The sequence below is a fragment of the Oryx dammah genome, unplaced genomic scaffold, assembly GCF_014754425.2.
Source record: "Oryx dammah isolate SB20612 unplaced genomic scaffold, SCBI_Odam_1.1 HiC_scaffold_11227, whole genome shotgun sequence".
NCBI classification, from domain to species: domain Eukaryota; kingdom Metazoa; phylum Chordata; class Mammalia; order Artiodactyla; family Bovidae; genus Oryx; species Oryx dammah.
In genome coordinates, this window is record NW_024080620.1 from 650,318 (window position 1) to 678,252 (window position 27,935).

General features: G+C 41.8%; 1 protein-coding gene across 1 annotated transcript in view; it reads right to left on the reverse strand.

The window, feature by feature from the left end:
* Positions 1-23,584, reverse strand: part of LOC120861085 (alpha-N-acetylgalactosaminide alpha-2,6-sialyltransferase 3) — a 636,442-nt gene extending 612,858 nt beyond the window's left edge. The window contains exon 1 of the mRNA XM_040236747.1: positions 23,489-23,584. Coding sequence (XP_040092681.1) covers positions 23,489-23,506 — 18 coding nt within the window. The 5' untranslated portion in view covers positions 23,507-23,584. The remainder of the gene's footprint in view (positions 1-23,488) is intronic.
* Positions 23,585-27,935: the final 4,351 nt, after the last annotated feature.

A 27,935-nucleotide genomic window follows, 5' to 3' on the forward strand; every position in this document is an offset into this window, starting at 1 on the left:
CTTGGACAGCTCACGTAGGCAGAAGCAACTGTATAATTTGCAGGATCCTGAGCAAAATTAAAATGTGAAGCCCTTTGTTCAAAATTATGAAGAATTTTTAGACAGCAATTAAAGAGCATTAAATCAAGTGTGGGCCCTTCTAGCATGAGGCTTTGTGATCATACATGTCACATGCCATGAAGCTGTTCCTTCATCTAGCTTCTGTGTGTCTCAGTTTCCTCTTCTGGAAAATTGACACAATAGCACCCACCTCACAGAGTTGTTGTGAGGATCAAATTAGAAAATCCCATATAAGAAAAAAGTGCTTATAAGACAACCTGATATATCAAAAAATATCGGCTTTTTCCATTGTTACTGTTTTGAGTCAAGTTATAAAACAGAATAACTAAGGTATTAATATTCAGTATAATGAATATTATCTGAATTTAATAATGAATAGTGAATTCAATATTAATATTCTTTACCAAGGGATTAACTAATCCTTGAAATAGAAGATTTCTTTATTTAACTCTGATTGAGTTTACAAGACTGATGCCTCCAATATTTATTAGGCAAAACAAAGCACCTCTAATCAGAGAAATGAACCCAAGACAGAAAGATCGGCTTTAGACAAAATGGCTTGAAAGACATTTTTATTTACAATCTATAGTAAAGGAGATCTCCTTCTGTTCCTCCCTACATCCAGATCTGTCTAAAGGACAACCTTACATCTTGGACAGGGCTGGGGTTAAGAGCATGGATTTTGGAGTCAGAACTGTGTTGGAGTCCTTGGTCCTAGATCCACTAACTCTTTGACCTCAAGAAATTTCTCTAAATCCATATTTCCTCATCATCAATACAAATTCATATGGAGGCTACAAAACAGAATCACAGATATACTGAAGCTTTCACTGACATATACATATTTGGAGCTTACTTTGATGTCTGGAGTTCAGTGTGTGTCTGTCATTCACTCAGTTCAGTTCAGTTCAGTCGCTCAGTCATGTCCAACTCTTTGCGACCCCATGAATCACAGCAAGCCAAGCCTCCTTGTCCATCACCAACTCCCAGAGTTCATTCAGATTCATGTCCACCAAGTCACTGATGCCATCCAGCCATCTCATCCTCTGTCGTCCCCTTCTCCTCTTGCCCCCAATCCCTCCCAGCATCAGAGTCTTTTCCAGTGAGTCAACCCTTCCCATGAGGTGGCCAAAGTACTGGAGTTTCAGCTTTAGCATCATTCCTTCCAAAGAAATCCCAGGGCTGATCTCCTTCAGAATGGACTGGTTGGATCTCTTTGCAGTCCAAGGGACTCTCAAGAGTCTTCTCCAACACCACAGTTCAAAAGAATCAATTCTTCAGTGCTCAACCTTCTTCACAGTCCAACTCTCACATCCATACATGACCACTGAAAAAACCGTAGCCTTGACTAGACAGACCTTAGTCGGCAAAGTAATGTCTCTGCTTTTTAATATGCTATCTAGGTTGGTCATAACTTTTCTTCCAAGGAGTAAGCGTCTTTTAATTTCATGGCTGCAGTCACCATCTGCAGTGATTTTGGAGCCCCCAAAAATAAAGTCTGACACTGTTTCCACTGTTTCCCCATCTATTTCCCATGAAGTGATGGGACTGGATGCCATGATTGTAGTTTTCTGAATGTTGAGCTTTAAGCCAAATTTTTCACTCTCCTTTTTCACTTTCATCAAGAGCTTTTTCGTTCCTCTTTGCTTTCTGCCATAAGGGTGGTGTCATCTGCATATCTGAGGTTATTGATATTTCTCCCAGCAACTCAGTTGTATCCAAATCTTTGTGAAGCCATGGACCGTCAGGTTCCTCTGTCCATGGAATTCTCCAGGCAAGAAGACTGGAGTGGGTTGCCATTTCCTTCTCTAGGGGTCCTACCAACCCAGGGATGAAACCTGGGTCTCCTGCATTGCAGGCAAATTCTTTACCATCTAAGCCACCAGGGAAGACCCTGGAGCTCAGTATTACTATATAAACAGGTGCCTCAAAGGCAGTAATATGAAACCACATTCTAAGACAGGTTCAGGAAACAACAGACATTTAATGGGCAATGGGCCAGAAGTACCTCACTCATCCAAAATTACAGTTTAAGATTACAAGCACTCATTGTTCACCAGTATCAGAAAGAAGCTGAACTGTACATCAATGCCCTAAGCACTCAAAAGAATCAATGCTCTAAGGACTCTAAGTTCAGTTCAGTTTAGTTCAGTCTATCGGTCATCTCCGATTCTTTGCAACCCCATGGACTGCAGCACACCAGGCTTCCCTGTCCATCACCAACTCCTGGAGTTTACCCAAAATCATATCCACTGAGTTGACAATGCCATCCAACCATCTCATCCTCTGTCGTGCCCTTATCCTCACACCTTCAATCTTTCCCAACATCAGGGTCTTTACAAATGAGTCAGTTCTTCATATCAGGTGGCCAAAGTATTGGACTTTCAGCTTTAGCATCAATCCTTCCATGAACATTCAGGACTGATTTCCTTTAGGATTGACAGGTTGAATCTCCTTGCAGTCCAAGGGACTCTCAAGAGTCTTCTCCAACACCACAGTTCAAAAGCATCAATTCTTCAGCGCTCAGCTTTCTTTATAGTCCAACTCTCACATCTATACATGACTACTGGAAAAACCATAGCTTTGACTAGACGGACCTTTGTTGGCAAAGTAACGTCTCTGCTTTTTAATATGTTGTCTAGGTTGGTCATAACTTTTCTTCCAAGGAGTAAGCATCTTTTAATTTCATGGCTGCAGTCACCATCTGCAGTGATTTTGGAGCCCAAAAAATAATGTCCACCACTGTTTCCACTGTTTCCCCATCTATTTCCCATGAAGTGATGGGACCGGATACCATGATTGTAGTTTTCTGAATGTTGAGCTTTGAGCCAACTTTTTCACTCTCCTCTTTCACTTTCATCAAGATGTTCTTTAGTTCTTCTTCACTTTCTGCCATAAGGGTGGTGTCATCTGCATATCTGAGGTGATTGATATTTCTACCAGCAATCTTGATTCCAGCTTGTGCTTCATCCAGCCCAGCGTTTCTCATGATGTACTCTGCATATAAGGTAAATAAGCAGGGTGACAATATACAGCCTTGATATACTCCTTTTTGGAACCAGTCTGTTGTTCCATGTCCAGTTCTAACTGTTGTTTCCTGATCCGCATACAGATTTCTCAAGAGGCAGGTCAAGTGGTCTGCTATTCCCATCTCTTTCAGAATTTTCCAAAGTTTGTGGTGATCCACACAATCAAAGGTTTTGGCATAGTCAATAAAGCAGAAATAGATGTTTTTCTGGAACTCTCTTGCTTTTTTGATGATCCAACAGATGTTGGCAATTTGATCTCTGGTTCCTTTGCCTTTTCTAAAACCAGCTTGAACATCTGGAAGTTCACGGTTCACGTACTGCTGAAGCCTGCCTTGGAGAATTTTGAACATTACTTTACTAGCATGTGAGAGGAGTGCAATTGTGCAGTAGTTTGAGCATTCTTTGGCATTGCCTTTCTTTGGGATTAGAACCAAAACTGACCTTTTCCAGTCTTGTGGCCACTGCCGAGTTTTCCAAATTTGCTGGCATATTGAGTGCAGCATTTTCACAGCATCATCTTTTAGGATTTGAAATAGCTCAACTGGAATTCCATCACATCCACTAGCTTTGTTCGTAGTGATGCTTCCTAAGGCCCACTTGACTTCACATTCCAGGATGTCTGGCTCTAGGTGAGTGATCACACCATTGTGATTCTCTGGGTCATGAAGATCTTTTTTGTATAGTTCTTCTGTTTATTCTTGCCACCTCTTCTTAATATCTTCTGTTTCTAAACATTCTAAAGGCTCTGCTTATTTAACTTATATGCAGAGTACATCATGAGAAATGCCAAGCTGGATGAAGCATAGCTGGAATCAAAATTCCCAGGAGAAATATCAATAACCTCAGATAGGCAGATGATACCACTCTTATGGCAGAAAGCGACGAAAAACTAAAGAGCATCTTGATGAAAGTGAAACAGGAGAGTGAAAAAGTTGGCTTAAAACTCAATGTTGAAAAAACTATTATCATGGCATCTGGTCCCATCACTTCATGGAAAATAGAAGGGGAAACAGTGGAAACAGTCACAGACTTTATTTTGGGGGCTCCAAAATCACTGTAGATGGTGACTGCAGCCATGAAACTGAAAGACGTTTTCTCCTTGGAATAAAAGATATGACCAACCTAGACAGCATATTAAAAGGCAGAGACATCACTTTGCCAACAAAGGTCTGTCTAATCAAAGCTACATTTTTTCCAGTAGTCATGTAAGATGTGAGAGTTGGACAATAAAGAAAGCTGAGCATCGAAGAATTAATGGTATTGAACTGAGATGTTGGAGAAGACTCTTGAGAGTCCCTTGGACTGCAAGGAGATCAAACCAGTCAATCCTAAAGGAAATCAGTCCTGAATATTCATTGGAAGGACTGATGCTAAAGCTGAAGCTCCAGTACTTTGGCCACCTGATGTGAAGTACTGACTCATTGGAAAAGACCCTGATGCTGGGAAATGTTGAAGGCAGAAGGATAAGCAGATGACAGAGGATGAGGTGGTTGGATGGCATCACTGACTCAATGAACATGAATCTGAGCAAGCTCTAGAAGTTGGAGATGGACAGGGAAGCCTGCAGTGCCACAGTCCATGGGGTCACAAAGAGTCAAACACAACTGAGCAACTGAACTGAACTGAAAACTTATGACTGCCCAGGCTAAATAAAGATTTCAGCAGCTTCATTTGCCAATAATATTTTAGTTTTATTAGCACTTTCAAATGGACTGGTGTATTTGCTTATCCAAAGTTTAAAGATTGTCCAGATGTCACACTCTCTTTAAAGCATGAACACACAGAATGGATCCAGTACAAGATCCTGGTCTAGCTCCTTGACTTTAGGGAACATGTATCTTAAATGTAACTGACTGTAAAAAAAATTGTAACTGATTGTACCACATCCAGGGACAAAAATGACACTGCCAAATTTTATCTTACACCCTTCTAGCAGAAAATTCTGGCTGTGTAATCATTAAGACTACCATATTTGGAACAAGCAATGTCAAATGTCAATAATGCTTCAATGAACACAGAGGTCTGCACCTCTTTTCAAATTAGTATTTTCATTTCCTATGGATAAATACCTAGACATGGATCACTGGATCATATGGTACTTTTTTAAATTTTTTGAGGAAGAACCATACTATGTTTCACAGTGGCTGCAGTGCATAAGCGTTTTTTTTCCCGGTCCTTGCCAACATTTGTGATTTCTTATCTCTTTGATAAGAGCCATTCTAACAGGTATGAGGTGATACCTTATGACTGTTTTGATTTGTATTTCCCTCATGATTAGTGATGTTGAGCACCTTTCCATGTACCTGTTGGCTATTTACACGTCTTTTTTGGAAAAATATTCAGATCCTCTGCCCATTTTTTAATTGGATTGTTTGTTTTTGTTTGCTGTGCTATTGAGTTGAATGAGTTCTTTACACATTTTGGGTACTAACCAATCAGACATATGATTTGTAAATATTTTCTCCCAGAATATGACCAGTCAGGCAAGGAAATAAAATCATCTTATATGCATTTTTTAAAGTTCCTTCTAGCTGCTATGCAAAGACCTGATTCCAGAGAGATAAGTGAAGACGAGGAGACATCTGGTGGGATGCCCAGGTGAATAAAATGTAGCCATCCCAGCTAGTTTGCCTGATAATACTCATGCTTATTCATCAGGCTAAATAAAGATTTCAGCAGCTTCATTTGCCAATAATATTTTAGTTTTATTAGCACTTTCAAATGGACTGTTCAAATATCTGCTCAACTTAGGGCTCAATTAATCTAAGAGTTTTAAATAAATGTCTGCCAAAGTGTAAACTAGTTTAAAAGTTCTTCCAATCGAAAAATTATTTTGGAATTCCTTGACTTTTTATATTCAGTTTAACTCAGATCAAAATTATTTTCAAAAGCTCCTTCAAAGTGTAGTTATGTTTGGTCAAAAGTCCTATATGATTCTCTCCTCTAGAGGTAGGAAAGCCAAGAGTTAAAAGCAGGGCATTCTGAGTCACACAAATCTGAATTTAATCCCTTCACTTCACTACTTGGGAGATTTACTCAACTTTCCTGGGCCTGTTTCTCCATCTGTAAAATGGGAATACAAACACTTCAAACAGATGCTGGAAAGTTTCCCCCCACATAATGTAAGGTGATTAGCTCAGTGCCTGTCCTGTGGCAGGTGCTCTGTAAATAACAACTGCTGCCAGGACAGTATTACTGTTCTTCCAAGGCAGGGCTGGAAGACTATTGCTACATAATGACCCACAGGGCAGAATGACCTAATGTCCTCCTTAAGAGCAATAGTGTCAACTGAACATGAGTCAGCTCTACCACACAGAGTTTAAACAACCCAAGATAATGTCCAAATCTAAGATTCCTTCATTAAACAGCAAGTTCAACAACCTGAACAACTGATAATTTATTTGTATAAAATGTTTAGTTTAATTCTGTTATTGGCTTTTTCTTATTTCATGGATAAAACACCAGGCTCTGCTATAAACAAGCACACTAACATCTTTGGCACATTTTTATTTCCAGCATTCTATTTGAAATTCTGCCTGTGCAAACACTGTAGCAAAATCATAATTGGGACAAGTAATTTCCAAATATGAAGGACAATGACCAGAGTCATTTCAAGGACTCGAAGTATTCTAAAATAAGACAATAAAATATTATCTCTGACCCAATATCTCTACCACATTTAATGATCTATTTAAATCCCATTAGTTTCCCCATTTCTAAAGGATAAAAGTCCACACTACTTGATAGGACCAACATGACCACTCACGATCTGACCAACTATATCATTTCCTCCGGCTCTCAAAACCAACTTAGTGACAGTCATCCACAACTTTTCACTCTTCCCCAAAATGACCTGTTCCTTCATGCCACCATATCTTTGCACCTACAATCCTTTTTTGCCTGAAATTAATTCATTAAATCATTCATTTCTTTTCTTGATTATACTATGCTAGATGCTAGGCATACAGTGATAAACAAAATAACCATGATTTCTGTCCTTTCAGTCTTTTAACTGACAGATAAACAAACAAATATGCATGTATTCATATATTAAGAAAATGTTAAATACACAATAAATAGGGAAGCATAATAGGGAATATCATGAAGTTATATTTCATTGTTATAAATCAGCAAAGGCCTGTCCAAACTTTAACTAAGGGCATGAAAGGTAGGAAGAAATAGCCTCAAGGAGAACCTGGACCCAAAGTATGGCAGGCAGGGGGATAACAGCTCAAAGGTTCTGAAGCAGAGGAACTTGGCATGGTCCAAGAACTGGATGGAATGAAAATAATCAGGGGTCCAAGATGTAGATGATTTCTCAAAAATACACAGGAGCAAGGTCATGCGCACTTGTGAGCCTTGGAAAGGAGTTGTTATCCAAAGTGAAATGGAAAGCCACCAAAAAATTTAGATAAGGAAACTGACATGACCTGATTTACTTTTTAAAAACCACTTTGGTTTCCCTGTGGAGTTATTCCAGGAAACAGGTGAAGAAGGGAGGACAGGGAGACCAGTCAAGAGGGAAAATTGCCTGGCATCCCTCGTCTAGTCAGAATGACAGTCTGTCTCATGCTCACTTAGAAATTCCACCTCCACTTGGAAACTAATGCCACCAGGTCTGACTTGATCGAGTGGTTCTTCTAAATGTATCTGAATCAAAATTCTTCAAAGGCATAAAATAAACACCTCAAAGAATTTATTTTTTAGTTTAGTTTATCCAATCAATAATCAAGAAAGTTTTTAAAAATCTCCACAAGCTCCTTGGAAGTGGGTTGATTTTATATCGGAACAGATTTCAATAGTCCTAAGTGATTCTCTGCATTAGGAGGTAGAACACCCAAGTGCAGGGCGGGGGATGAGGGGTGGGAGGTGGAGAGATCTGTAGTCTTGTGCACACTTGGTAGATATACAGACACCAGAGCCAAACTGCCTGGGTTCAGTTCTCACTACTGCCAAAAGTAGTTTGGTGACCTTACCTAACCACTCTGTGCCTTGGTTTCCTTTTCTTAAAAATAGGAATTAAATGACTCAATAAGTGTAAAGGGCTGAGGACAGAGCCTGGCCCTTACTGCATATAGCAAATGCTAATTAATACAAATGATTATAAAATAATATGCTCACACAAATTTACACTCACTAGCCAAAGAACCTGGGGCAAAGAACTAAAGTTTTCTGCAAGCATCAGTGTTTCCTCCCAGGTAAAACAGATATGATAATAATAGTATTTTTCTAATAGGACTTTTGAATATTAAAGGAAACCATATATACACCTTAAACACAGTGTCTACCATAAAGTGCCCAGAAAATGCATACTGATAACATCATTCATTATTCATTAGGTTACTAAATTATTGTGGGCAAGTTTCAAATAGGTTTGCCCATGTATGACTATAGGAATATTATCTTTGACCGAACTCCTGAATACAAATTCTACCTTCTCCTTTAATAAGGGTACAATCTTGGGGAGGTCACTTAGCTTAAGTAAACCTCTCCAACTTTCAGTTTCCTCATCCTTATGGGAAATGTACAATAGTACCTATCTTATGAGCTTGAAAGGATTAAACGAGATGATACAAAGCTATAAAGCCCCAACACAGTAACTGTAAGCACTCAGTAAAGCTGATTCATTGGAAAAGACCCTGATGCAGGGAAAGACAAGGCAGAAGGAAAAGGGGATGACAGAAGATAAGATGGTTGGATGGCATCACCAACTCAATGGAGTTTGAGTGAACTCCAGGAGATGGTGAAGGACAGGGAAGCCTGGCATGCTGCAGTCCATGGGGTCACAAAGAGTCAGACACGACTTAGCAACTGAACAACAACAAAGGTAGATTATTGTTACAGTTACTATTATTCATACAGGCCATAATTTCGAAAGAAATTAAAATCTTCAGCTTCTGTTTTATCTTCATTCCCTTTGCTCCTCCTCTTATCCATAGTACTTGACTTCTCTCTAACTGCTTGGTAATCAACTTCCTCTTCATGGAAGAAAAGAGGGGTGGGGAAAGATCAAACACAGACCCCTTTAACCTATACAAATCTGGAAAAATATATAGTGAATTACAATTGTTCCAATACAGAACTCTAGAGTGGGATTTGGTTCAGATGTCATTTCTTTAAGTAAAATTTGAATATCAAGGTACAAAATGGATGAGAAGAAAACAAACCCCAATTTACCAATAAGTTAGAAGTCACGTGTAGAAATCTTGGCTCAGCTCAAGTCATCAACCAGGTCGCTATGGTTAAACAGCAAGCAGAATTAAATAAATAAATATTAAACCTGCCAAGGAGCAAATAATTAAGTGACATAAATCGGGGTATGAGAGAAACAGATTTTCTAACTCCCAACTGAAAGAATGTAAAGAATAAATAAGAAAACATCATAAGGTGTCGTTGGTTCAGGTACCTGTTACTGCTGGAGAGTGAATTTTCTTCAAGAACTAGGGAGAAAGAAAGGAGGACAAGGTGGAGAAAGTCAGCAATAAAAGAGCAAAGCAGTAGTAAAGTCAGCCTCTAGGCCATGGCAAAGGTGTGTGGGATGACATCCATCGGCTGTCATCAATGCCACACCACTGATTCTACACCAGGAGCCCCGGTGTCTCAGTGGTAAAGGATCTGACAGCAATACAGGAGATGCAAGAGGTGAGGGTTTGATCCCTTGGAGGGGAAGATCCCCTGGAGGAGGAAATGGCAACCCACTTCCATATTCTTGCCTGGAAAATGCCATGGACAGACGAGCCTGGTGGACTATGGTCCATGAGATCACAAAGAGTTGGACACGACAGCGATTGAGCACACACAGAAAAGACTTAGGTTTCCCGGAGAAGAATTCCTATTGGAATGGGTTTTACCTTGGGAACTCACTCTGCAAGATATTTCATTTGCTTGGCAACAGGGTTCCATAAGGCTTCCCTTGTACAGCGAAGATTTACAAGGCTGAGATGACGGTTCTTTAGGTATAGCCAGCTGAACTCAGGTTCTGCCCCCCACAAGTTCCTGCATCCTCAAGTTTGGCCATTTCCAGTCTCTGCCATCTGTGGTTCTGCTCATCCCAGTTCTCCTCTCCACCAAATTACAGAAAGTTTCCAAAAGCAAAAACTTGGATCTGCCTTGTGCTGGCAACTATTTCCATTGTATTTACAACTTTTTACATAAAATGTACATTGTATTAGTGTAAGTATTCAAAGATTGGCCTTCCCTGGTGCCTCAGAAGGTAAAGAATCTGCCAACAATGCAGGAGACCTGGGTTCAATCCCTGGGTCGGGAAGATCCCCTGGAGAAGGGAACTGCTACCCACTCCAGTATGCTTGCCTGGAGAATTCCACTGACAGAGGAGCCTGGCAGGCTATAGTCCCAAAGAGTCAGACAAGACTGAGCGACTAACACACAATGAAAGATGACTTAAAGCATGTGGATGGACATGCCTAGGTCATATACAAATATGATGCTATTTTATATAAAGGACTGGAGCATCCTTAGATTTTGGTATCACCATGGGTGTTGGAACCAATCCCCAGGAGACAGATGGATTCCTGGATACCAGCTGTACTTGATAATTATCTCTTTAACACCTGTACTGGGGACAGGCTAGGAGGCCAAAGATGAAAGTAGAAAAATCTGAAAAATGGGCTCCACAATAAATAAAGGCATATAAATGGAGATCCAGGAGAAAGCAAATATTTAGAGATATATTTTCTTTTTTATGCCAATATAAGCCTATGAGAGATTAAATCAGCAGTTTCCAATGCTTTTTGTTACTTATTAAAGTCCCAAACAAGGCTATGAATCATGAACATGGAAAAAACAAAAGCTATCGTCTTTCACCAGGCTTCATTTTTCCCATTCCTAATTCTAAAATAATGACTTTTAAAATATGAGACTAAGTCAATAATTAAGAAAGTGAACTCTAGCACTAACCCATTAACTTCCACTACCAAAGCCAGGACAATCTAACTACAGAAGCTGTTTCCTACACCCCCAGGTCTTCTTGTTAGCCGCAGAGAAACGAGGGTCACAATGTGAGAAGGGGCTTGACATACAATCAGCAGGAACCAAATTCCTGGTTTATAAATCATCATAAACTGATTTTGAAACTGATTTGAAAGAAACAGAGTTTCTAGAAATGCAAGAGGAATGGCACCAGTGACAGATTCATTTCAGACCCAGTCCCTTGCTACCAGACACAGAGGCACAAACATTTCAACATTCATGGTGGCCTGAGTCCCATAGCATCAGAAATCTTGGAGTTTAATGAGAACAATGTAGGCAGAAATCAAACAATCACAATGCCTGAAAAGGCCATTAGAATGCACTTGACTTAAATTTGTAGTTGAGGGCTTCACTGGTGGCTCGGGTGGTAAAGAATCTGCCTGCCAACACAGGAGACCCAGGTTCAAACCGTGGGACAGGAAGATCCTCTAAAAAAGGGAATGGCAACCCACTCCAGTTTTCTTGCCTGGAGAATTCCATGGATAGAAGATCCTGGTGAGCTATAGTCCATAGGGTCACAGAGTCAGACACGACTAAGTGACTAACACACACACAGCTTTGAAGCCATTCATAACTCAGCAGCAATTTATTGAGCAGGATGTAGTATGATAGGGCTAACTGAAGTATGATTGGCATCAAGCAGCAGCACCTGGAGGCTTGTTAGAAATGCAGATTCTTAGATGCCAGTCCAGAACTACGGAATCATAGACTCTGGAGGTGGGGCTTAGAAACCTCTGGTGTAAAAAGCCCTTCAGGAGGTCCCGTAGTTCAAGCTGAGCCGCAGTGTGGTCAGCTTATCTGTGAGAAGCAATGGACTTAGGGATCAAGCTTTGGAGTCTGAATCAAAGTCCCACTGTGTGACTTTGGGGAGTTACTTATCCTCTCTGGGTTTCAGTGTCCTCTTTCACGTGGAGTTCTTGGCTTCATATTCCCTAAATAACCCTGATATTCATGATGTGAGGCCCAGGTGTGAGTACCCTGACTGCCCCTAACCCTGGCTCTTACAGTAAGAACTCAACAGTTCGGCGTAGGCACACATTATCTGTAAAGAGAAAGATAGTGAATATTTAAGGCTTTGCAAGCCACAGAGTCTACATGTCAGCTTTCTCAAGTCTGCCATTACAGTACAAAAGCACACTAAGACACTAAGACATGAATAAACATGGCTATATTCCAGTAAAACTTTATTCAGGGACATCGATATTGGAATTTCTTAACATTTTCACATCATTAAATCTTCTTCTTTTAATTGTTTTCAACCATTTTAGAAAACAAAACCCTTTCTGAACTTGCACACTACATATAAACAGGCACCAGGCTGGATCTGACCCAAGGGCTATTAGTTTGCGGACGTTGGTTTAGTGTTCTGTATTAACAAAGTTGTTACGCGATATGAACTAGAGTTTCCTCATCTGTTGGGTGAAAGTAATAATACCCATCCTGTAATCTTGCTGAGGGATAATAAATATCTGTAAAATATCTGGCGGGCTGTCTGCCAGAGAGAAGGTACTCAACAAGTGGCACCTGCTGTCATTATGACAATGAAACATTCTCCGCATGAAAAAATGCTAACACTCTATGATTCAGGAAATCTAGGCAGAGCCGGGCAGGAATACAACTCAGTGCAGGCAAGCAAAACTGCGCTGCAGGTTTACAAAGTGATTTACTCTAAGTACCACCAGACGTACACCTATTAGCATATTGCTGAATTTATAGACACAAATAAACAGTCAAAAAATAAGCAAATTGTACAAAGGAACTCCAATCACCTTACTCTCTTGACTTAAAAGAAGACTTGCGGTTTATTCTGTATGTCTAAATTGCTGCCATATGTGTACCGCCCTCCTGGAGCAAAGGAACTATTCAAATAAAAGTGCATAAAGTCTGTCCCTGACCTCAAAGCCTCCAGGAGTTCACCCTACCTCACTGAGACCAAAGCAGCACTCTCCTGGGAGAATTCACAGCTGCTCAACATCTGGGGGGCCAATCAGGCTCAGGATATGAAAAAGCTTAGGACACCATTTCAGATGAAATTTTAAGGGCTCATCAAAGGCTTAAATGCATCTTTGGAGCAACTTAGACATGTGAATCTACTTTTTCAACTGAACATTTTATAAAATCTAAATAAAGATCAAGTATTGAAGAAGGAATTCATAGGGCCTGGACTCCATCTTAGGCCTGTTCATGCTGATCATGCTCGGCCATCTTTCCAATGGACTCTGAACTCTGTGTTTAGTGCCTATGAAAACAACAGAAGGATAAGACCCCCTCCAGACAGGGGAACCTTGAAGATCATATCTAGGTTACTCATCGCTTAAGAGAAAACATATACTAATCACCCCTTCCTCCAGACAGGCCATAAATTTTTCTGTATCAATCAGAGTGTAACCTCGGGTTTATTGACTATTGGCTAATTGTTTGACTGTTTGAGCACATGAGCACATAGCACGTGAATGATGGGGTTATCGGGACTGTATTTTCCTTGGTTTATGTAAGTCTCAAGGAATTTGGAGTGGTGGGTTCAGACACGTACACATGGGGTATAAAAGATTCTCACAAATGCTGGTGGGGGTCCTTGGCTAAGAGGAGACTCTGCCTTGGGCCCGCCGGTGCAATTAACTGCACTCCACTATCTGCATTGTCCTTCTGAGTGAGTTTGTTTCCCGGAACGCGTGAAACTTTATCATCCAAATTGAAATATGCTGCAATGGCAAAATATACACAGACATGAAGACTTATAAAACAAGTTAAATAGCTTATTTATAAATTGGTATTGACTCCAAATTAACATTAACATGTTTTGAATATTTGGGGTTAAATAAAATATATTATTAAATAAATTCTGCCTACTTCTTTTTGCTTTCTTTTTAATGTGACTCTTACAAATAAAAAATTACCTAAGTGGGCTGCATTATATTTTTGGACAGTACTGCTGCAGAATATTAAATAAAGGTATTATTGTCATTACTCAAACTCATCACAAAACTGGAATCAGACTTGGAGTCTGTGCTAGCATGGTCTTTTTCCTGTCCACACCCTAGAGAAGAGCTCTTCTTTCTTGGTTACCCTTTTGCCCTGATTGATAAGGCAAACCCTTCACAGAGAGAGACTTTCTCATCTCTTTCTTCAAAGTCAGGCACACTGCTGGGGCCAAGGGCACCAAACAACTACATCAGGAATCTCAGCCCTGCTCTCCGCAGATGTGCACTCCTCTTGTCAGGAGGGGAATTGTCTAAGGACGGTCATTTGCTCTTTCCAATCCTTAAAATCTAAGACGAGCTCCACATGTGCAGTTTAAGCCCACATGACAACCCACTCCCAATGCAGGACATACACATTTTACTTCCAGTTTCCTTGTGATCGTGATCTTTCAGAGCAAGATGCAAACAGAGTTTTCAAAACTGACCGAACCTTTTATTTTGTGTCTGGTAATAAATTCCCTAGGAAACAGATTTGAACGTTAGACAGAAGTCCCTTCCAGAAAAGGATCTTACATACAAGGGTTTTCAAACCTCAATACATATTAAGATATGACTGAATAAATGTGAGTGCCTATTTTTCTTTATATTTACTATGTGTATGTAGAGACACATATTTTTTACACAAACACTAGAAAGACTTAGGACAAGGACTCTCTTTTCCTGGCCCCTGAGCAATCTCTTTAGGAGTTAACTGTTTCCAGTCTCCCAAATACCAGAAGTTGTGAGCCCCCACCCCTCCACATCTCACAGGAAATGAGACAGAGGCCTGGAGATGTGGGATGTGGACAAAGGGCTCTCTGAAAATATTACCTACCCTGAGGCTGGGGTTTATTGAAGTCTCTGGATGCCCTAGGCCAAGATCTCTGATTTAGTGACTTTAAGTTAAAATCAGAACCAGAGAGAACTTTTAATTCTCCAGCTGAGGAAGAAAGAAAACAATAGTGAAATCACAGATAATCTCTTCACCGCATTTGAGTCCTTTTCTTTACCCTCCTGCTGACAAACATTGACAAAGCTGCAAACAGGGAAAGGAATGAACCAATTTGGGGCTTAGCTCCTCTGACTTTTCCAGGCTCTGGTGGGAGTGCTAATTGGCACTGAAACGCATAAAAGGTGTAGATCAGAGTGGCCAGGGACCAACAGGATCTGGCTAATCCATAAACTGAATAATGAGCCTTTTAATAACCAGGAGCTAAACTGCAGCTTTCTGTAATGGGATCTTGATAACACTTGTTTAAATCTACTCTGTTCAATTAGAAAAATGCCTTCCTCCACTTTTTGCTGAATCCAGAAAACAGAGGACTCATCCCATCTCCAACCCTTGGGGATAAGTATGTGTTAAATTCTCACAAACAGATAAAAATTTTTCTCCTGGGGAGGAGATACCATAGCTTTTCCCAGACCTCTGACGGAAAGCTTAATGCGTTCCCTCTGCTTTCCTCAAATCTAAACTCTTCTTTCCCCTACTAGTCCCCAAGATAGGTTTCCTTGATTCAAACTGTTATCTAATTATTAATAATACTAATAATCATTTGCCTATGTGTACAGCACATTCTACTTTTCAAAGTACATTCACGAGCTTTATCTCTTTTGGATTCTACCACCACCCCAGGGGCGATCTTGGTTGGGAAGCCTGAAGCTTATATAATCTGTGGTTCTCTTTAAGAAAATGAATATAATATTATAAATACAAAAATGCCAGAACTTCCTCAGAGCCTTGGGGTGGGGTCGGGGGGGTGGGGTGGGGTGCAGATCCTGAAGCTTGGCCTAACTGTAAATCCAACTCTATTACTCCTCTGCTCACTCCCACCTTCAAAGGGACATAGGAGTTTCTCAGGAAAGTGGGGGTGTGTGATCATGCAACTTGCTCAGGGTCAAAAGGCTATTAATTTTTTAGAGGCAGAGTTAGAACCTTATTTCCACACTCTCTGTGGCCCCTCTATATCCTCTAGTTCCTCTGTCAAAAAGGAAACTCTGAGGAAGGGATAACTAAAAATAACACAGCTAAAAATGAGCTCCATCAGGAGTATGTTAGGAAGCTGTGTAGATTCAGAGGATGGTGAAATAAACTCAAAGCCCCTGTAAACATTCACCAAATTGGCCCTGAAGGTAAAATACACATTACATCACCAACCAGAGCCAGGTTCAACCCCACCTTCACTACTTACTAACCACAGGACCTGGGGCAAGTTAATTAGCTTCTCTGAACTTCAGTATCCCAGGTATTAAACCGCATCTCCTGTGTCTCTTGCATTGGCAGGCGGATTCTCTACTCCTGAGCCACCTGGAAAGCCCAGTAAAAGTTTACGTGAGATGATATATGAAAAGCAGGCAGCCCAGGACCCAGCCTGAACACACTCTAGGTGTTCAGTAAAGAACAACTGTTATTGCTGCTGTTGTTCTCAATTCATCCAAAGAGCAAACTTTTACATAAGCAACTCATTCTCTAAAGTAAGCTGATGGAAGGTGCAAAAGCACCTGCTCAGACACCATAAGCCTAAAAATGAGGCTGGGCAACCACGGAGACTTCAGCATCCCTTGGGCAGCAGAAACAAATATCATAAAGCAGATTTATTAAACAAAGTGCCTTGTCTATTCTATGTGCTGGGGTTATCCTAGAGTTTTACGGTTACAACCTGTGTACCTGTGACATTTCTGTGGCTGTCCAGTCTCAGTGAAGCCGTATTATTTTATTTTGATATCTCATAGTTTGAGAAACACAAATTACGGTTGTGAATGTTGGAGTTTGTTTTTTGTTTTTAGCTTTTGCTTTTATCGTTTCTTTTAACCCAGAGAACCAAAATGATCATAACACTACATAAGTCACTCCTGTACTTTCCTCTTTCTCCTTCCAAGTCCAGTTCTCTGTTCTCCCTCCCTCCAAATTTCAAACTGGCTCCAGACTTTTATATGAGAAGCAGTCACAGATCTAAAAGAAACAGAACTGAGAAGCAACTTAAGAAGAAAACTAATTGATAAACTACAATCTACTTGCTTATATTAGAGTGAAAAATCCATGCTATATCTAAAAAGAATTCAGCTATTCCTAGAAGAGGCCAAGTTAGACTGTTGTCTATAGTTAACATGTCAAAAAAATTATATCATTTACACAGTCACTATCTTGTTATCGCTGTTGTTTTGTCACTAAGTTGTGTCCAACTCTTTTACGACCCTATGGACTGTAGCCCACCAGGCTCTTCTGTCCATTGAATTTCCCAGGCAAAAATACCAGAGGGATTTGTCATTTCCTTCTGCAGGAGATCTTCCCAACCCAGGGACAGAATCTGTGTCTCCTGCATTGGCAGGTGGATTATTTACCACTGAGCACCTGGGAAGCCCATTCAACATTTAGGAATCTCTTTACTAAGAGTCAGACTAGTTGTTATGGATATCAAGTTGAATAAGACAAGACCTTTCTTGCCCCCAAGATTCAATTACATAACTACTAACACCACCACTCATATATTCCTATACCCTAGGTATTCCTTTCTTTTCACTGAGTCTATAGTCTTACTTACAGCAAGAACAGTATTCATTTACTATACAGTCCATGGAATTCTTCAGGCCAGAATACTGGAGTGGGTAGCCTTTCCCTTCTCCAGGGGATCTTCCCAACCCAGGGATCTCCCACATTGCAGGTGGATTCTTTACCAGTTGAGCCACAAATGTAGCCTAAGACTACTTGGGTGGGTAGCCTATCCCTTCTCCAGCGGCGCTTCCTGACCAGGAACCGAACCAGGGTCTCCTGCATTGCAGACAGATTCTTTACCAACTGAGCTATCAGGGAAGCCCTCAGTATGCTTAGGAAACACTAGCTGATCAACCTACTAAAGTCCCTGGGCTTTAGGGATTCATAGTAAAACAAAAGAGTTGAGCATATAAACAGCTAATTTACACTACAGGGTAATACTTGTCCACTTCGGAGACAAAAACCAAGCCCTGCGGCCACAAAGGAAGTCTGCTGAGCCAGAGGAGGGCTTGACTGCAGATGTGACACTGAAATAGGAGTTGAAAGATAAGTTGAACTCTGTCAGAGGAGGAAAAGTGACAGCAGAGAGAATTTCCTGCAGAGAAAACAGCCTGTACGATAACAACTAATAGCAAATACTTACCAAGGACTCATTATGTATCAGGTTCTATTCTATAGAAGTTAACTCATTTATTCCTCATAACCTTAAGAAGTAGGTACTATTTCTGCTCCCATTCCTCAGATGAGGAAACTGAGGCTTAGAGATTTCACTGCTGGTCTGACATCAGAGACCAGGCTTTTGCCATTTCCTTCTCCAGGGGATTTTCCCAACCCAGGGATTAAACCCCAGGTCTCCCGCATTGCGGGAAGATGCTTTACCATCTGAGCCACCAAGGAAGCCCCTTCAATCCCTATACTATACTACAAAGGCACAGAACCATGAAAGGAGGTATATCTGAAGATTTGGAATTCATCTAGATAAGGATCTAGATCATGGGTAAGGGAGCAGTAGGCAGTGAGGCCAGATATGCGGGCAGGGGCCAGATTCAGAAGGAACCCGAATGCCAAGCTAAATAGTTGGGCTTATCCTGCACGGGCTGGGGAGCCAAGACAAGCATTTAAGCCTGCAAATGGCTTGATGAGCACTGTGCTTCAGCACAGTACTCTGAGAGTAATGTGGAAGATGGGCGAGTTTATGAGGAGCCCAAAGGAAAGGAGGCTATTTCAAAACACAGACCAAATATGAGGTTCTGGACAAGACAGAGGTGACAGGGATGGAGAATAATGTGCAGAGTTGAGAGATCTTCCTGAGATAGAATTGATGCAGCATGGTGAAGGATTAGGTCTGGAGCAGCGGGGGAAGAGTAAATGAGAAGACATCAAGCCCATACATAACTGGATATCAACACTCATCAAATTTCCCATCAATCAAGATCAAGGTAGAGACTTCCCTGGTGGTACAGTGGTTAAGACTGTGAGCTTCCATTCCACTGCGGGAGGTATGTGTTCAACCCCTGGTCAGGGAATTAAGATCCTGCACACCTCACAGCAGGGCCCTCCCAAAACAGATCATCAAGGATAGGTGACAGGTAAAGAAGGTAACAGTAGCTTAGTCATGCACCTACTGTGCTATCGTCTAACTGCTTCAAGTTCTTAAGTCTCAGCAACCTGGCAAAACCATAATCTTTCCCAAGGCAGAAAGAAGTGTCCTGTGTCCACATGTCCACTCAGTGTGCATTTCAGCACAGAATCCAAAAGAAGCAGCTTAATACAACTCATTAAATATATGTTAAACATCAAAGGTATACATGATACTGTTTTCAAAAAGTAACTGCTGGCCAAAGATAGAAATCATTAAAGAAAATATGAATAGGTTTTCATTATAGCAAATACTAATCTGTAATTTATAAGATACTAATACTTATACTAATCTTATAATTTATAAGTCACTCAGTCGTGTCTGACTCTTTGCGACCCCATGGCCCCTGCCCGCATATCTGGCCTCACTGCCTACGACTCCCTTACCCATGATCTAGATACTTATCTAGATGAATTCCAAATCTACCAGGCTCCTCTGTCCATGAGATTTTCCAGGCAATAGTCCTGGAGTGGATTGCCATTTCCTTCTCCAGGGGATCTTCCCGAAGCAGGGATCGAACCCGGGTCTCCCGCATTGTAGACAGACGCTTTACCGTCTGAGCCACCAGGGAAGTCTAATTTATAAGAGAAGAAAATCAAGTGACTTTTATAAATTTAAAAGTTTTACTTTACTAATAACCAAATAAATACTAAGTAAATATCTTTCTTATCTTTTAAAGACTTTTAAAACACCCTATGGAAAGAGAGTGGCCCTTTATTTGCTGCTTCACAATGGCCTAGCTCCCCAGAAGAGCTGCCTAACCAGGAGCACGGCAAGAAATGAACCTACTAAGACTTGAGGCTATTTTTACTGCAGTAAACTAGCCTATTCTAACTAATGTGAAGATGTTCCCATTTAACCTGTAGAATAACCCACTGAGGAATGCATGATCATCTCCATTTCAGAAACTGAGGCAATGAAATCAAGAAACTTATTAGTGGTTGCACAAATAATAAGTGGTGGAGCCATAAACAAAACCCACATATTTCTTTAAAGTCCATGCAGTGTGGAGTAAGTATATATTCCACAATTAAATGATTACTGAGGTAGGTAATCATTATTCCATTATGAGAACCAGCTTTACACATGGGCAGAATGGGCCCCTACTATGCATAAAACCTAATCTGTATGGGATAATCTGTATGGCACCCAAAGACCACCATTTGCTGCCACAGTATAGGCTCCTCCTCTTAGCTAGTCAAGGATTCCTATTTAGGGTCACTATTTAGGCAATAGTGAGGTCACTCAGTCGTGTCCGACTCTTTGCGACCCGTGGACTGTAGCCCACCAAACTCCTCCATCCATGGGACTCTCCAGGCAAGAATACTGCAGTGGGTTGCCATTTCCTTCTCCAGGGGATCTTCCTGATCCAGGGATCGAACCCAGGTCTCCCACATTGCAGGCAGAAGCTTTAACCTCTGAGCCACCAGGGAAGTCCTACTTAGGCAATAATGATAGGTTAATCAACCTCTTTGTATCTCAGTTTTCTCATATGTAAAAATGGAAAATAAGATCTACCTCTAAACTCTGTTGAGAAGACTATATTTTGCCCATGGAATAAAGTTGACCCTGCCTCAAAAGTTATCCTTCTAAAACACAAGCTTCATCACACTACATCATATTCAATCTTCAAATTACAGTTCAAATCATATATGAGTGAGAAGTCCATCTTGACTGTCCAATTAGAGGGTTCATTGCTTTCTCTCTCCATGCTTCTGTTATGCCTTCCACAGACCTATTACTCTTCACATTGTAACATAAACATTCATTTACTTCTCTATCCCCCTTACTATACTGGAAGCCAGTTGAGAATGGAGTCAATGGCTTATACATTTTGTGATACCAACAGCAAGCCTAGGGCCGGTATATGGCAGAAAATATTTCATCAAAAGCAACAAAAACAGTATATCATCTTACCCTCACAAAACCCTGTCAGGCATTCTACAACTTGGGCAAATTGATGTTCCAAGTTGCAGTGACTGTTTAATATATGCAGGAGATCAAGCTTGCATGGAATCTAGGTGTACGGACTGTCCACTGCACCACACATGGCCCTTCAAAGACAAGGAGAAAAGGTCCACCACAGGCCATCAAGACCATCGTTGCACAATGGTACTTTGTTTCTCAAAGGTGGTAAGGATTCTGAATGGTTTTAGGGCAACTTAGAAAGTCATTACATGGGAAGGTATAGGGAACACAGTTAAAATATAAAGAAGGCTGGCAGATCTGAATCTAAGTCCAGGCTCACCCTGCCCTTAACCCTGTTCCCTTGGAAAAATCTCTTAAACTCAGGAGCCTCAGCTTCCTCTTCTGTAAAATGGGGTTTTAAACAATGATACTCACCTTGCCGGGCTTGACCTAAAAATAACAGTTATATGAAATGAGCTGAGGATATAGTAAAGGTTAATTAAATTGTAGTTATTATTATTTATGAGGGAAACTAGCACATACTGCATGCCCGTTCCACAAAGTATTTTTCATATCTTATATTATTTCATCCCCACAGCAACCCTGTGGAATACTGCAACCTTGTGGTGCTGTTACTTTAATCTTATATTGTGGAAATCGAGACTCAGAGATGTTTTAAGTGACTTGTCCAAGGTCACACAGGTAGCATCTGGCAGAGCCTGAGTTCAGACCAAGGTCTTTCTGAGTCCAAAGCCTTTGCTCTTTGCAGTTTACCTGTCTGCACCCCAGCTTGGTTCAGTGGAGAAAAAATAAGGAGCAATAGCTATGTCCCAAATGTCTGAGGTCAGTGTGAGGGGCTGGAAAGGCAAAGTTGGATCAGATTCATCTGTAGCTTGAGATGTTTTAAAAATGTTTGGAACATATGCAAGATGAGATAGGGGAGAAATCAAAAGGTAAGAAGACAGCCAACAATAAATGTCACACTCAGCTTCCCTTTAGGCTAATAACCCAATAAATAGTAGAGATGACTCATATTCATATTTCAGTCCTTGTGCTAGAAGTCTCCAAGGTAAAAATCCCACAATGTAGTACAAATGTAAATAATAAAAATGTATTATTTGATCTTGCTACCATTACGTCCCAGATAATGTTCCGAAATCAAACAAAGGAAGTTCAGAGAAATCACAGGAAATATCTCATCTCCTTTACAATAAGAAATGGAAACAAACTCTACTAGGTTAGTCTCTTATTTGCATTATTAACACCAAGGCATGTTGGAAGAGGATTCAGGTAACTAATATAGCAGTAGATGGCTTCAAATCACCCCACAGAAAAACAAATGCTCCTACACACACACACACACACACGTGTACACACACACACACGATTTCTGGTGTTTTTCCTCTGTCACACACAGCTTCCCCAAACTTGGAACGCGTAGGCCTTTACACTCTCCAGTCAAGGCCCAGGAAACTTTCATGCTGTGAATGTTTTTGACTCATATACAGTCGGGAGTCAGGTTAGGCACCAGTAGAAACAATAGTGCAGAAAAATGAAAAACAAACAAATTGAATGAAAAAATAAACAAAATTCCCTGTGGCATAAAAAGTTCTCAAGTGAGGCACTCAAACCAAGCCCTCCCACCTGATGCTACAAGGCTGTGAACCTAGAAAGAGGTTCACTCCAGGCTAAGAACACACGTGGAGAAAGAAAACTCAGCAAAGAAGGGGCGCCTGAGTAGACTCTGAGAGGGAGTGAAAGCATTTTGTCTGTTTGTGAGCAAAAGAAAGGTTCAACTGTTTAAATTTTTTAGCCAAAGTTAGGCTTGAAATTCTCTACTAATAAATACATCCTCTTGTGAACTTTTCCGAAGTGGAACTTTGGGCACAGAGTTAGCTGATCTCACAGAAAACTCATTCCTAAGGGACTACCTGTAAACTCAGAAGTTTCTGTCTTCATATGATCAAATGTGAGGTAGAACTCCCTCTGCTCACTCTCATCCCATTCAAAAGCGCTCTACTCCTCAGCACCAATAATCCGTGGCCAGCCTTTGCTCTACTGTGCGTGGCTTCAGAAAGGCCTCAGGCATCGGGGCCGCGGGATTCGCTGGAGCACCCCTCCCCTCCCTGCCATCCCTATTATTCGGCACACAGCCCTTCTCTCCCCTGGAGCCAACAGTCTGCAGTTCCTTCAATGCAGGCGCGAGCAGGCAGGAATGGTGGGAAGAGAAGCCGTGCCAGCTACATGTTTCTGAATCTCCCTCCATATGCATTTGCCAAAGGAACAAAAAGAAAATCAAAGCCAGGAAAAGACAACTGAGATGAGGATGCGGTGGGACCGCGGTTGACTCCGCGCCTTTGAGCAGCAAGAGGCTGGCCAACCACGCGTCCGAGCCATAGATGCGATTCGTTACCTTCAGGATGCAGGCCATGGCGCTCCGCCGGCCCTCCTGCCACCGAGCAGCGGGCGCGCCTGGGTCAGGGGCAGTCCCGGCGACAGGCTGGAGGCTGGTACCGCTGCAGGACCGCTCCAGCCCACATTCCCGCAGATCCAAATAAGGGGACCGCGGTGAGAGCTGCGCGGGCACAGGCCCCGCCCCTTGGGTCGTGAGCCCGCCCCCGGTCCCGTCCACTGGCTAGCAGCCTGCGAGGCCCCGCCCCCAGATCACGTGCCGTCCCTGGCGCCTGCGGCTGCCTCTTGGTACTTGCTACTTTTTCTTTTCTGTTTTTTTTCTGTAAACTTCTGTCTGTTCATCGTATATAATGTCGCTCAGCAGCAGGCTGGGAGCTCAGATGGGTCCCGCTGGGGAGAGAAAGTGGCCTTTTCTTCTCCTCGATTCGGTCTTCGCTAACAGATCAGAGAACTCATAGCAGACCCTACACTTTTAAAGAAGTTTAGTGGGTTTGGAATCATCTCTCTCCAGGCTTTGGGTACATCAAAGGATTCTTCAAAAGTAGCAAAATTCTCCCTAAGCTGGTCAAGGAAAGAGCCTTCATTCTACTTTAAAACCCTGTGATGGCCTTATCTAAATTTGCCATTAAAAGGGAACACAAATGTCAATCAGAGAAAGATGCAACCAACTGGAGCCTATGTAGGATATATTTCTTTTCTAAGTACACAGTGTCTCCTTTCGTGGCTCAGGAGGTAAAGAATCCGCCTGCAACGCGGGAGACCTGGGTTCGATGATCTTTCATTGCCTGGAGAATCTCATGGACAGAGGAGCCTGGCAGGCTGCAGTTCACCGGGTCGCAAGGAGTCGGACACGACTGAGCGATTGAACTGAACAGATAATGCATCGCTCTTTCCTGCTTTAAGCTTACGTTTTTTGGGAAGAATACTGGAATGGATTGCCTGCGGTTCTTCAGGGAATCTTCCCAACCCAGGGATTAAACCCGTGTCTCTTACATCTCCTGCAATGGCCGGCAGGTTCTTTACCACTAGCTCCACCTGGGAAGCCCATGAAAAACGTGTGTATACGTAAACAAGCTGTAAATAGAATATATGTATATATGAAAATATAGTATATTCTCATATACATACATTAACTGATATATATAAAAATTTGTGTGTGCGCGCCTGCACACACATGCACAGGACTTTGCCCTTTCCTGCAACAAGTTTATAATTTGACAATTTTGTTGCAGTTTCAGTAACAAGGTTAGGTCTAACCTTGGAAATTCAGAGAGGCCATTTTTCACCATCCAACCTGAATGCTGCTGCTAAGTCACTTCAGTCATGTCCGACTCTGTGCGACCCCGTAGACGGCTGCCCACCAGGCTTCCTCATCCCTGGGATTCTCCAGGCAAGAACACTGGAGTGGATTGCCATTTCCTTCTCCAATGCATGAAAGTGAAAAGTGAAGTTGCTCAGTTGTGTCCAACTCATAGCGACCCCATGGACTGCAGCCTACCAGGCTCTTCCATCCATGGGATTTTCCAGGCAAGAGTACTGGAGTGGGGTGCCACTGCCTTCTCCGATCCAACCTGAATACTCTGATGCTAAAACACAGTGAGGTATAGCAGCTCCACCTGAGAAGCAGGTGATCTGGGAGAAGACATGTCCTGGGCCCTCTCCACCTCTCTTCGGCAAGCACCCTTTCCTTGTTGACACAGAAGCAACAAGGAAAGCCCAATTCCCCATCCAGAACTGACTAAGAGAAACAGTTATTTCTGCGTGGAAAGTAACATCACACACATAGCAGAAAAAGGGAGAGACTGACCTGTGTGTATACAGATCTCCACCACTCGGTCTGTCAGAGGAATATTAAAACTAGGCCCAAAATACTTACCCAAAAGAAGTTTCATTTGCTGGAAGCCCAGTTTAGTTTGCCTACACGGTGTCAGGAAAAACACTATAGGCTGCCAGTCTATAGTGACTGGCACAGTCTAGGGTGACTGTGACGTCTGAGATTGGCTCACAAACCATAGAGCAGAAACCCCCGCTGTCAAGGAAGGCATTTGATGTTTTCTTGATGAGAACATGCAAAATCCCGGGAGAGCCGGAAGAACCTCAGAAAGGGGTTGCAGAGGCTGAGACTATGAAGGAACTGGCCTGCTCCCAAGGGAAACTCCTCTTTTTAGTCTCCCTGAAGGAGACTCTGCTCTCCCACTCTCTCCTCTAACCCCTCCGTCTGTTTCAGAGATCTGCTGTATTTTCAAGGAAGAACTCCTTGATCCTGACTGCATGTTTTAAACCATCACTTTCTCTCATGGTCTTCAGTGAGTCAAGAATACTCAGTATTTCATCTGTTTATGAATTCAACAAACTTTTATTGAGCTGCTACTAGAAGATTAAAATTTTTTTGAGCTAACGTTAACTGGAGGAGAAAACTTTTATTGAAGTACTACAGGACCTATCAGAGATGAGAGAATGATTTCTGTGGTCTCTAACATTATCTCAGGTTCTGTCAAGTGGGAAAGATAAGACATATATGATAATACAGTGTGATAAGGTCCTTAACCAGGGTTCCCTAATGGCTCAGACGGTAAAGAATCTGCCTGCAATGCAGGAGACCCAGGTTCAATCCCTGGGGCGGGAAGATCCCCTGGAGAAGGGAATGGCAACTCACTCTAGTATTCTTGCCTGGAGAATCCTATAGACAGAAGAGCCCGGTGGCTACAGTCCAAGGGTCACAAAGAGCTGGACATGGCTGAGTGACTAACACAACAAGGTTCTTATCCAAAGTGGAAGCAAAGCTATAAGGAAAGAGGGACTGAGTCTGACAGGGTAGCAGGTGGGAAGGGTAAGAGCAGATAGAGCTCTCTTTTTCCATCCAGAAAGTTTGCCGTTCTGGGCGACAACACAGTGGACTCCAGCGAGCAACCCCATTGAGCCCTTCTTTGCTGGAAGACCTTGATCAAGTTTCTTAACCTCTCTTTAATCCTTAGTTTATTTAATAATATGTAATTCCTTGTGAAAAATAAGATAATGCTTGTAGATCCACTCACCTCAATCTCCGGCACTATGAACATTCTCAAAATGGTAGCTCTTTTCCTAAAGCAAAAAAAAAAAAAAAAAAAAAAGTTGACTAAAGAGAGGATAATTTCCATTCTTCTTGGGTGTCTCAAAAAATAAACACTGAGCAAACAACTAGCATCCTGTGGCTTGGATACATCACCGAGAGGGTTTCTCTAGCTCCCTCGGTCTTGTGTATGGATCTCTCAAACTCCCACCCGCCCATGTCCACATTTCCCAAAATGTTATTCTTTTGTTAGCATCCATAAATTATAACTAAATAGGGGCAGGAATTATCATATTTTATAACAACCTAAAAACAAACTCAAACAATTCTAAAGTAAGTCTGGACCAAAAGTTTTACAGAACAATATTAACAGTCACTCTTTGAGCTGGACAGAAGTTGGGTGAGAAAAAAAGCAGTTGGATGGTAATAAAAGCATATTCTGATATTATTAGGGAATGAAGACACAGCCAGATGTGCAGGTGGGTCCTGGTTGTCTGTTTTAAAACTAGCCAGACTGTAGGAATAGCTTAGTTTAGCCCATAGATATAGCATAATTTTCCAAGTCTCAAGTTACATGACTTAAAGCCAAAAACCTGTTTCCAAAAATAATAATAACCAACCATAGGCACCCTGCAGCTATACACAATATCCAAGTTGATCCTCATGCCATCCATATGAATGTTGTCATTCTCAGCTGGTAAGCAGGGCAACAGAGATTTGAACTGAGATAGCTGGACTTCTGTGTCTGCCCTCATAACTGCTTCATTCGGCTCCCGGGTAGATTAGAAGCCCAATCTCTATCATTTGACACCATTCAAGTTTAATCTAATTGTCTTAGATTTGATAGTCAGAAAACCAAGGGTAAGAATATGTCCTCTCTAGAATACATCCTGGGACCTACCCAGGAGGCGCTAATGGTAAAGAACCCGCCTACCAATGCAGGTAGATGTAAGAGATAGGGGTTCTATCCCTGGGTGGGGAAGATTCCCTGGAGGAGGGCATGGCAACCCACTCCAGTATTCTTGCCTGGAGGATCCCATGGGCAGAGGAGCCTGGTGGGCTATGGTCCATAGAGTTGTAAAGAGCTGGACACGACTGAAGCGACTTAGCACGCATATGTGCCATGTGCAGGACACAGACTAGGATACAAAACTTAGAGCAAGTATGTAAGTATGTGGGAAATGAATACCTTCTATCGTTCTAAGTGTACAGGATAGGTATACTCACTTGTATCTATCAATCCCTAGCTCCCGGGTCCTACTTTAACAAAGACATTGCATATCCCATCCAGGTTTCCCATAAAGCCAGCTATTACCACCTACTGTTCATGAGAATTTCATCTGACCAAAGACTCTCTCTGCTGTATCTCTCATTGTCGAAAGATGTGGGTGGGGCCTGC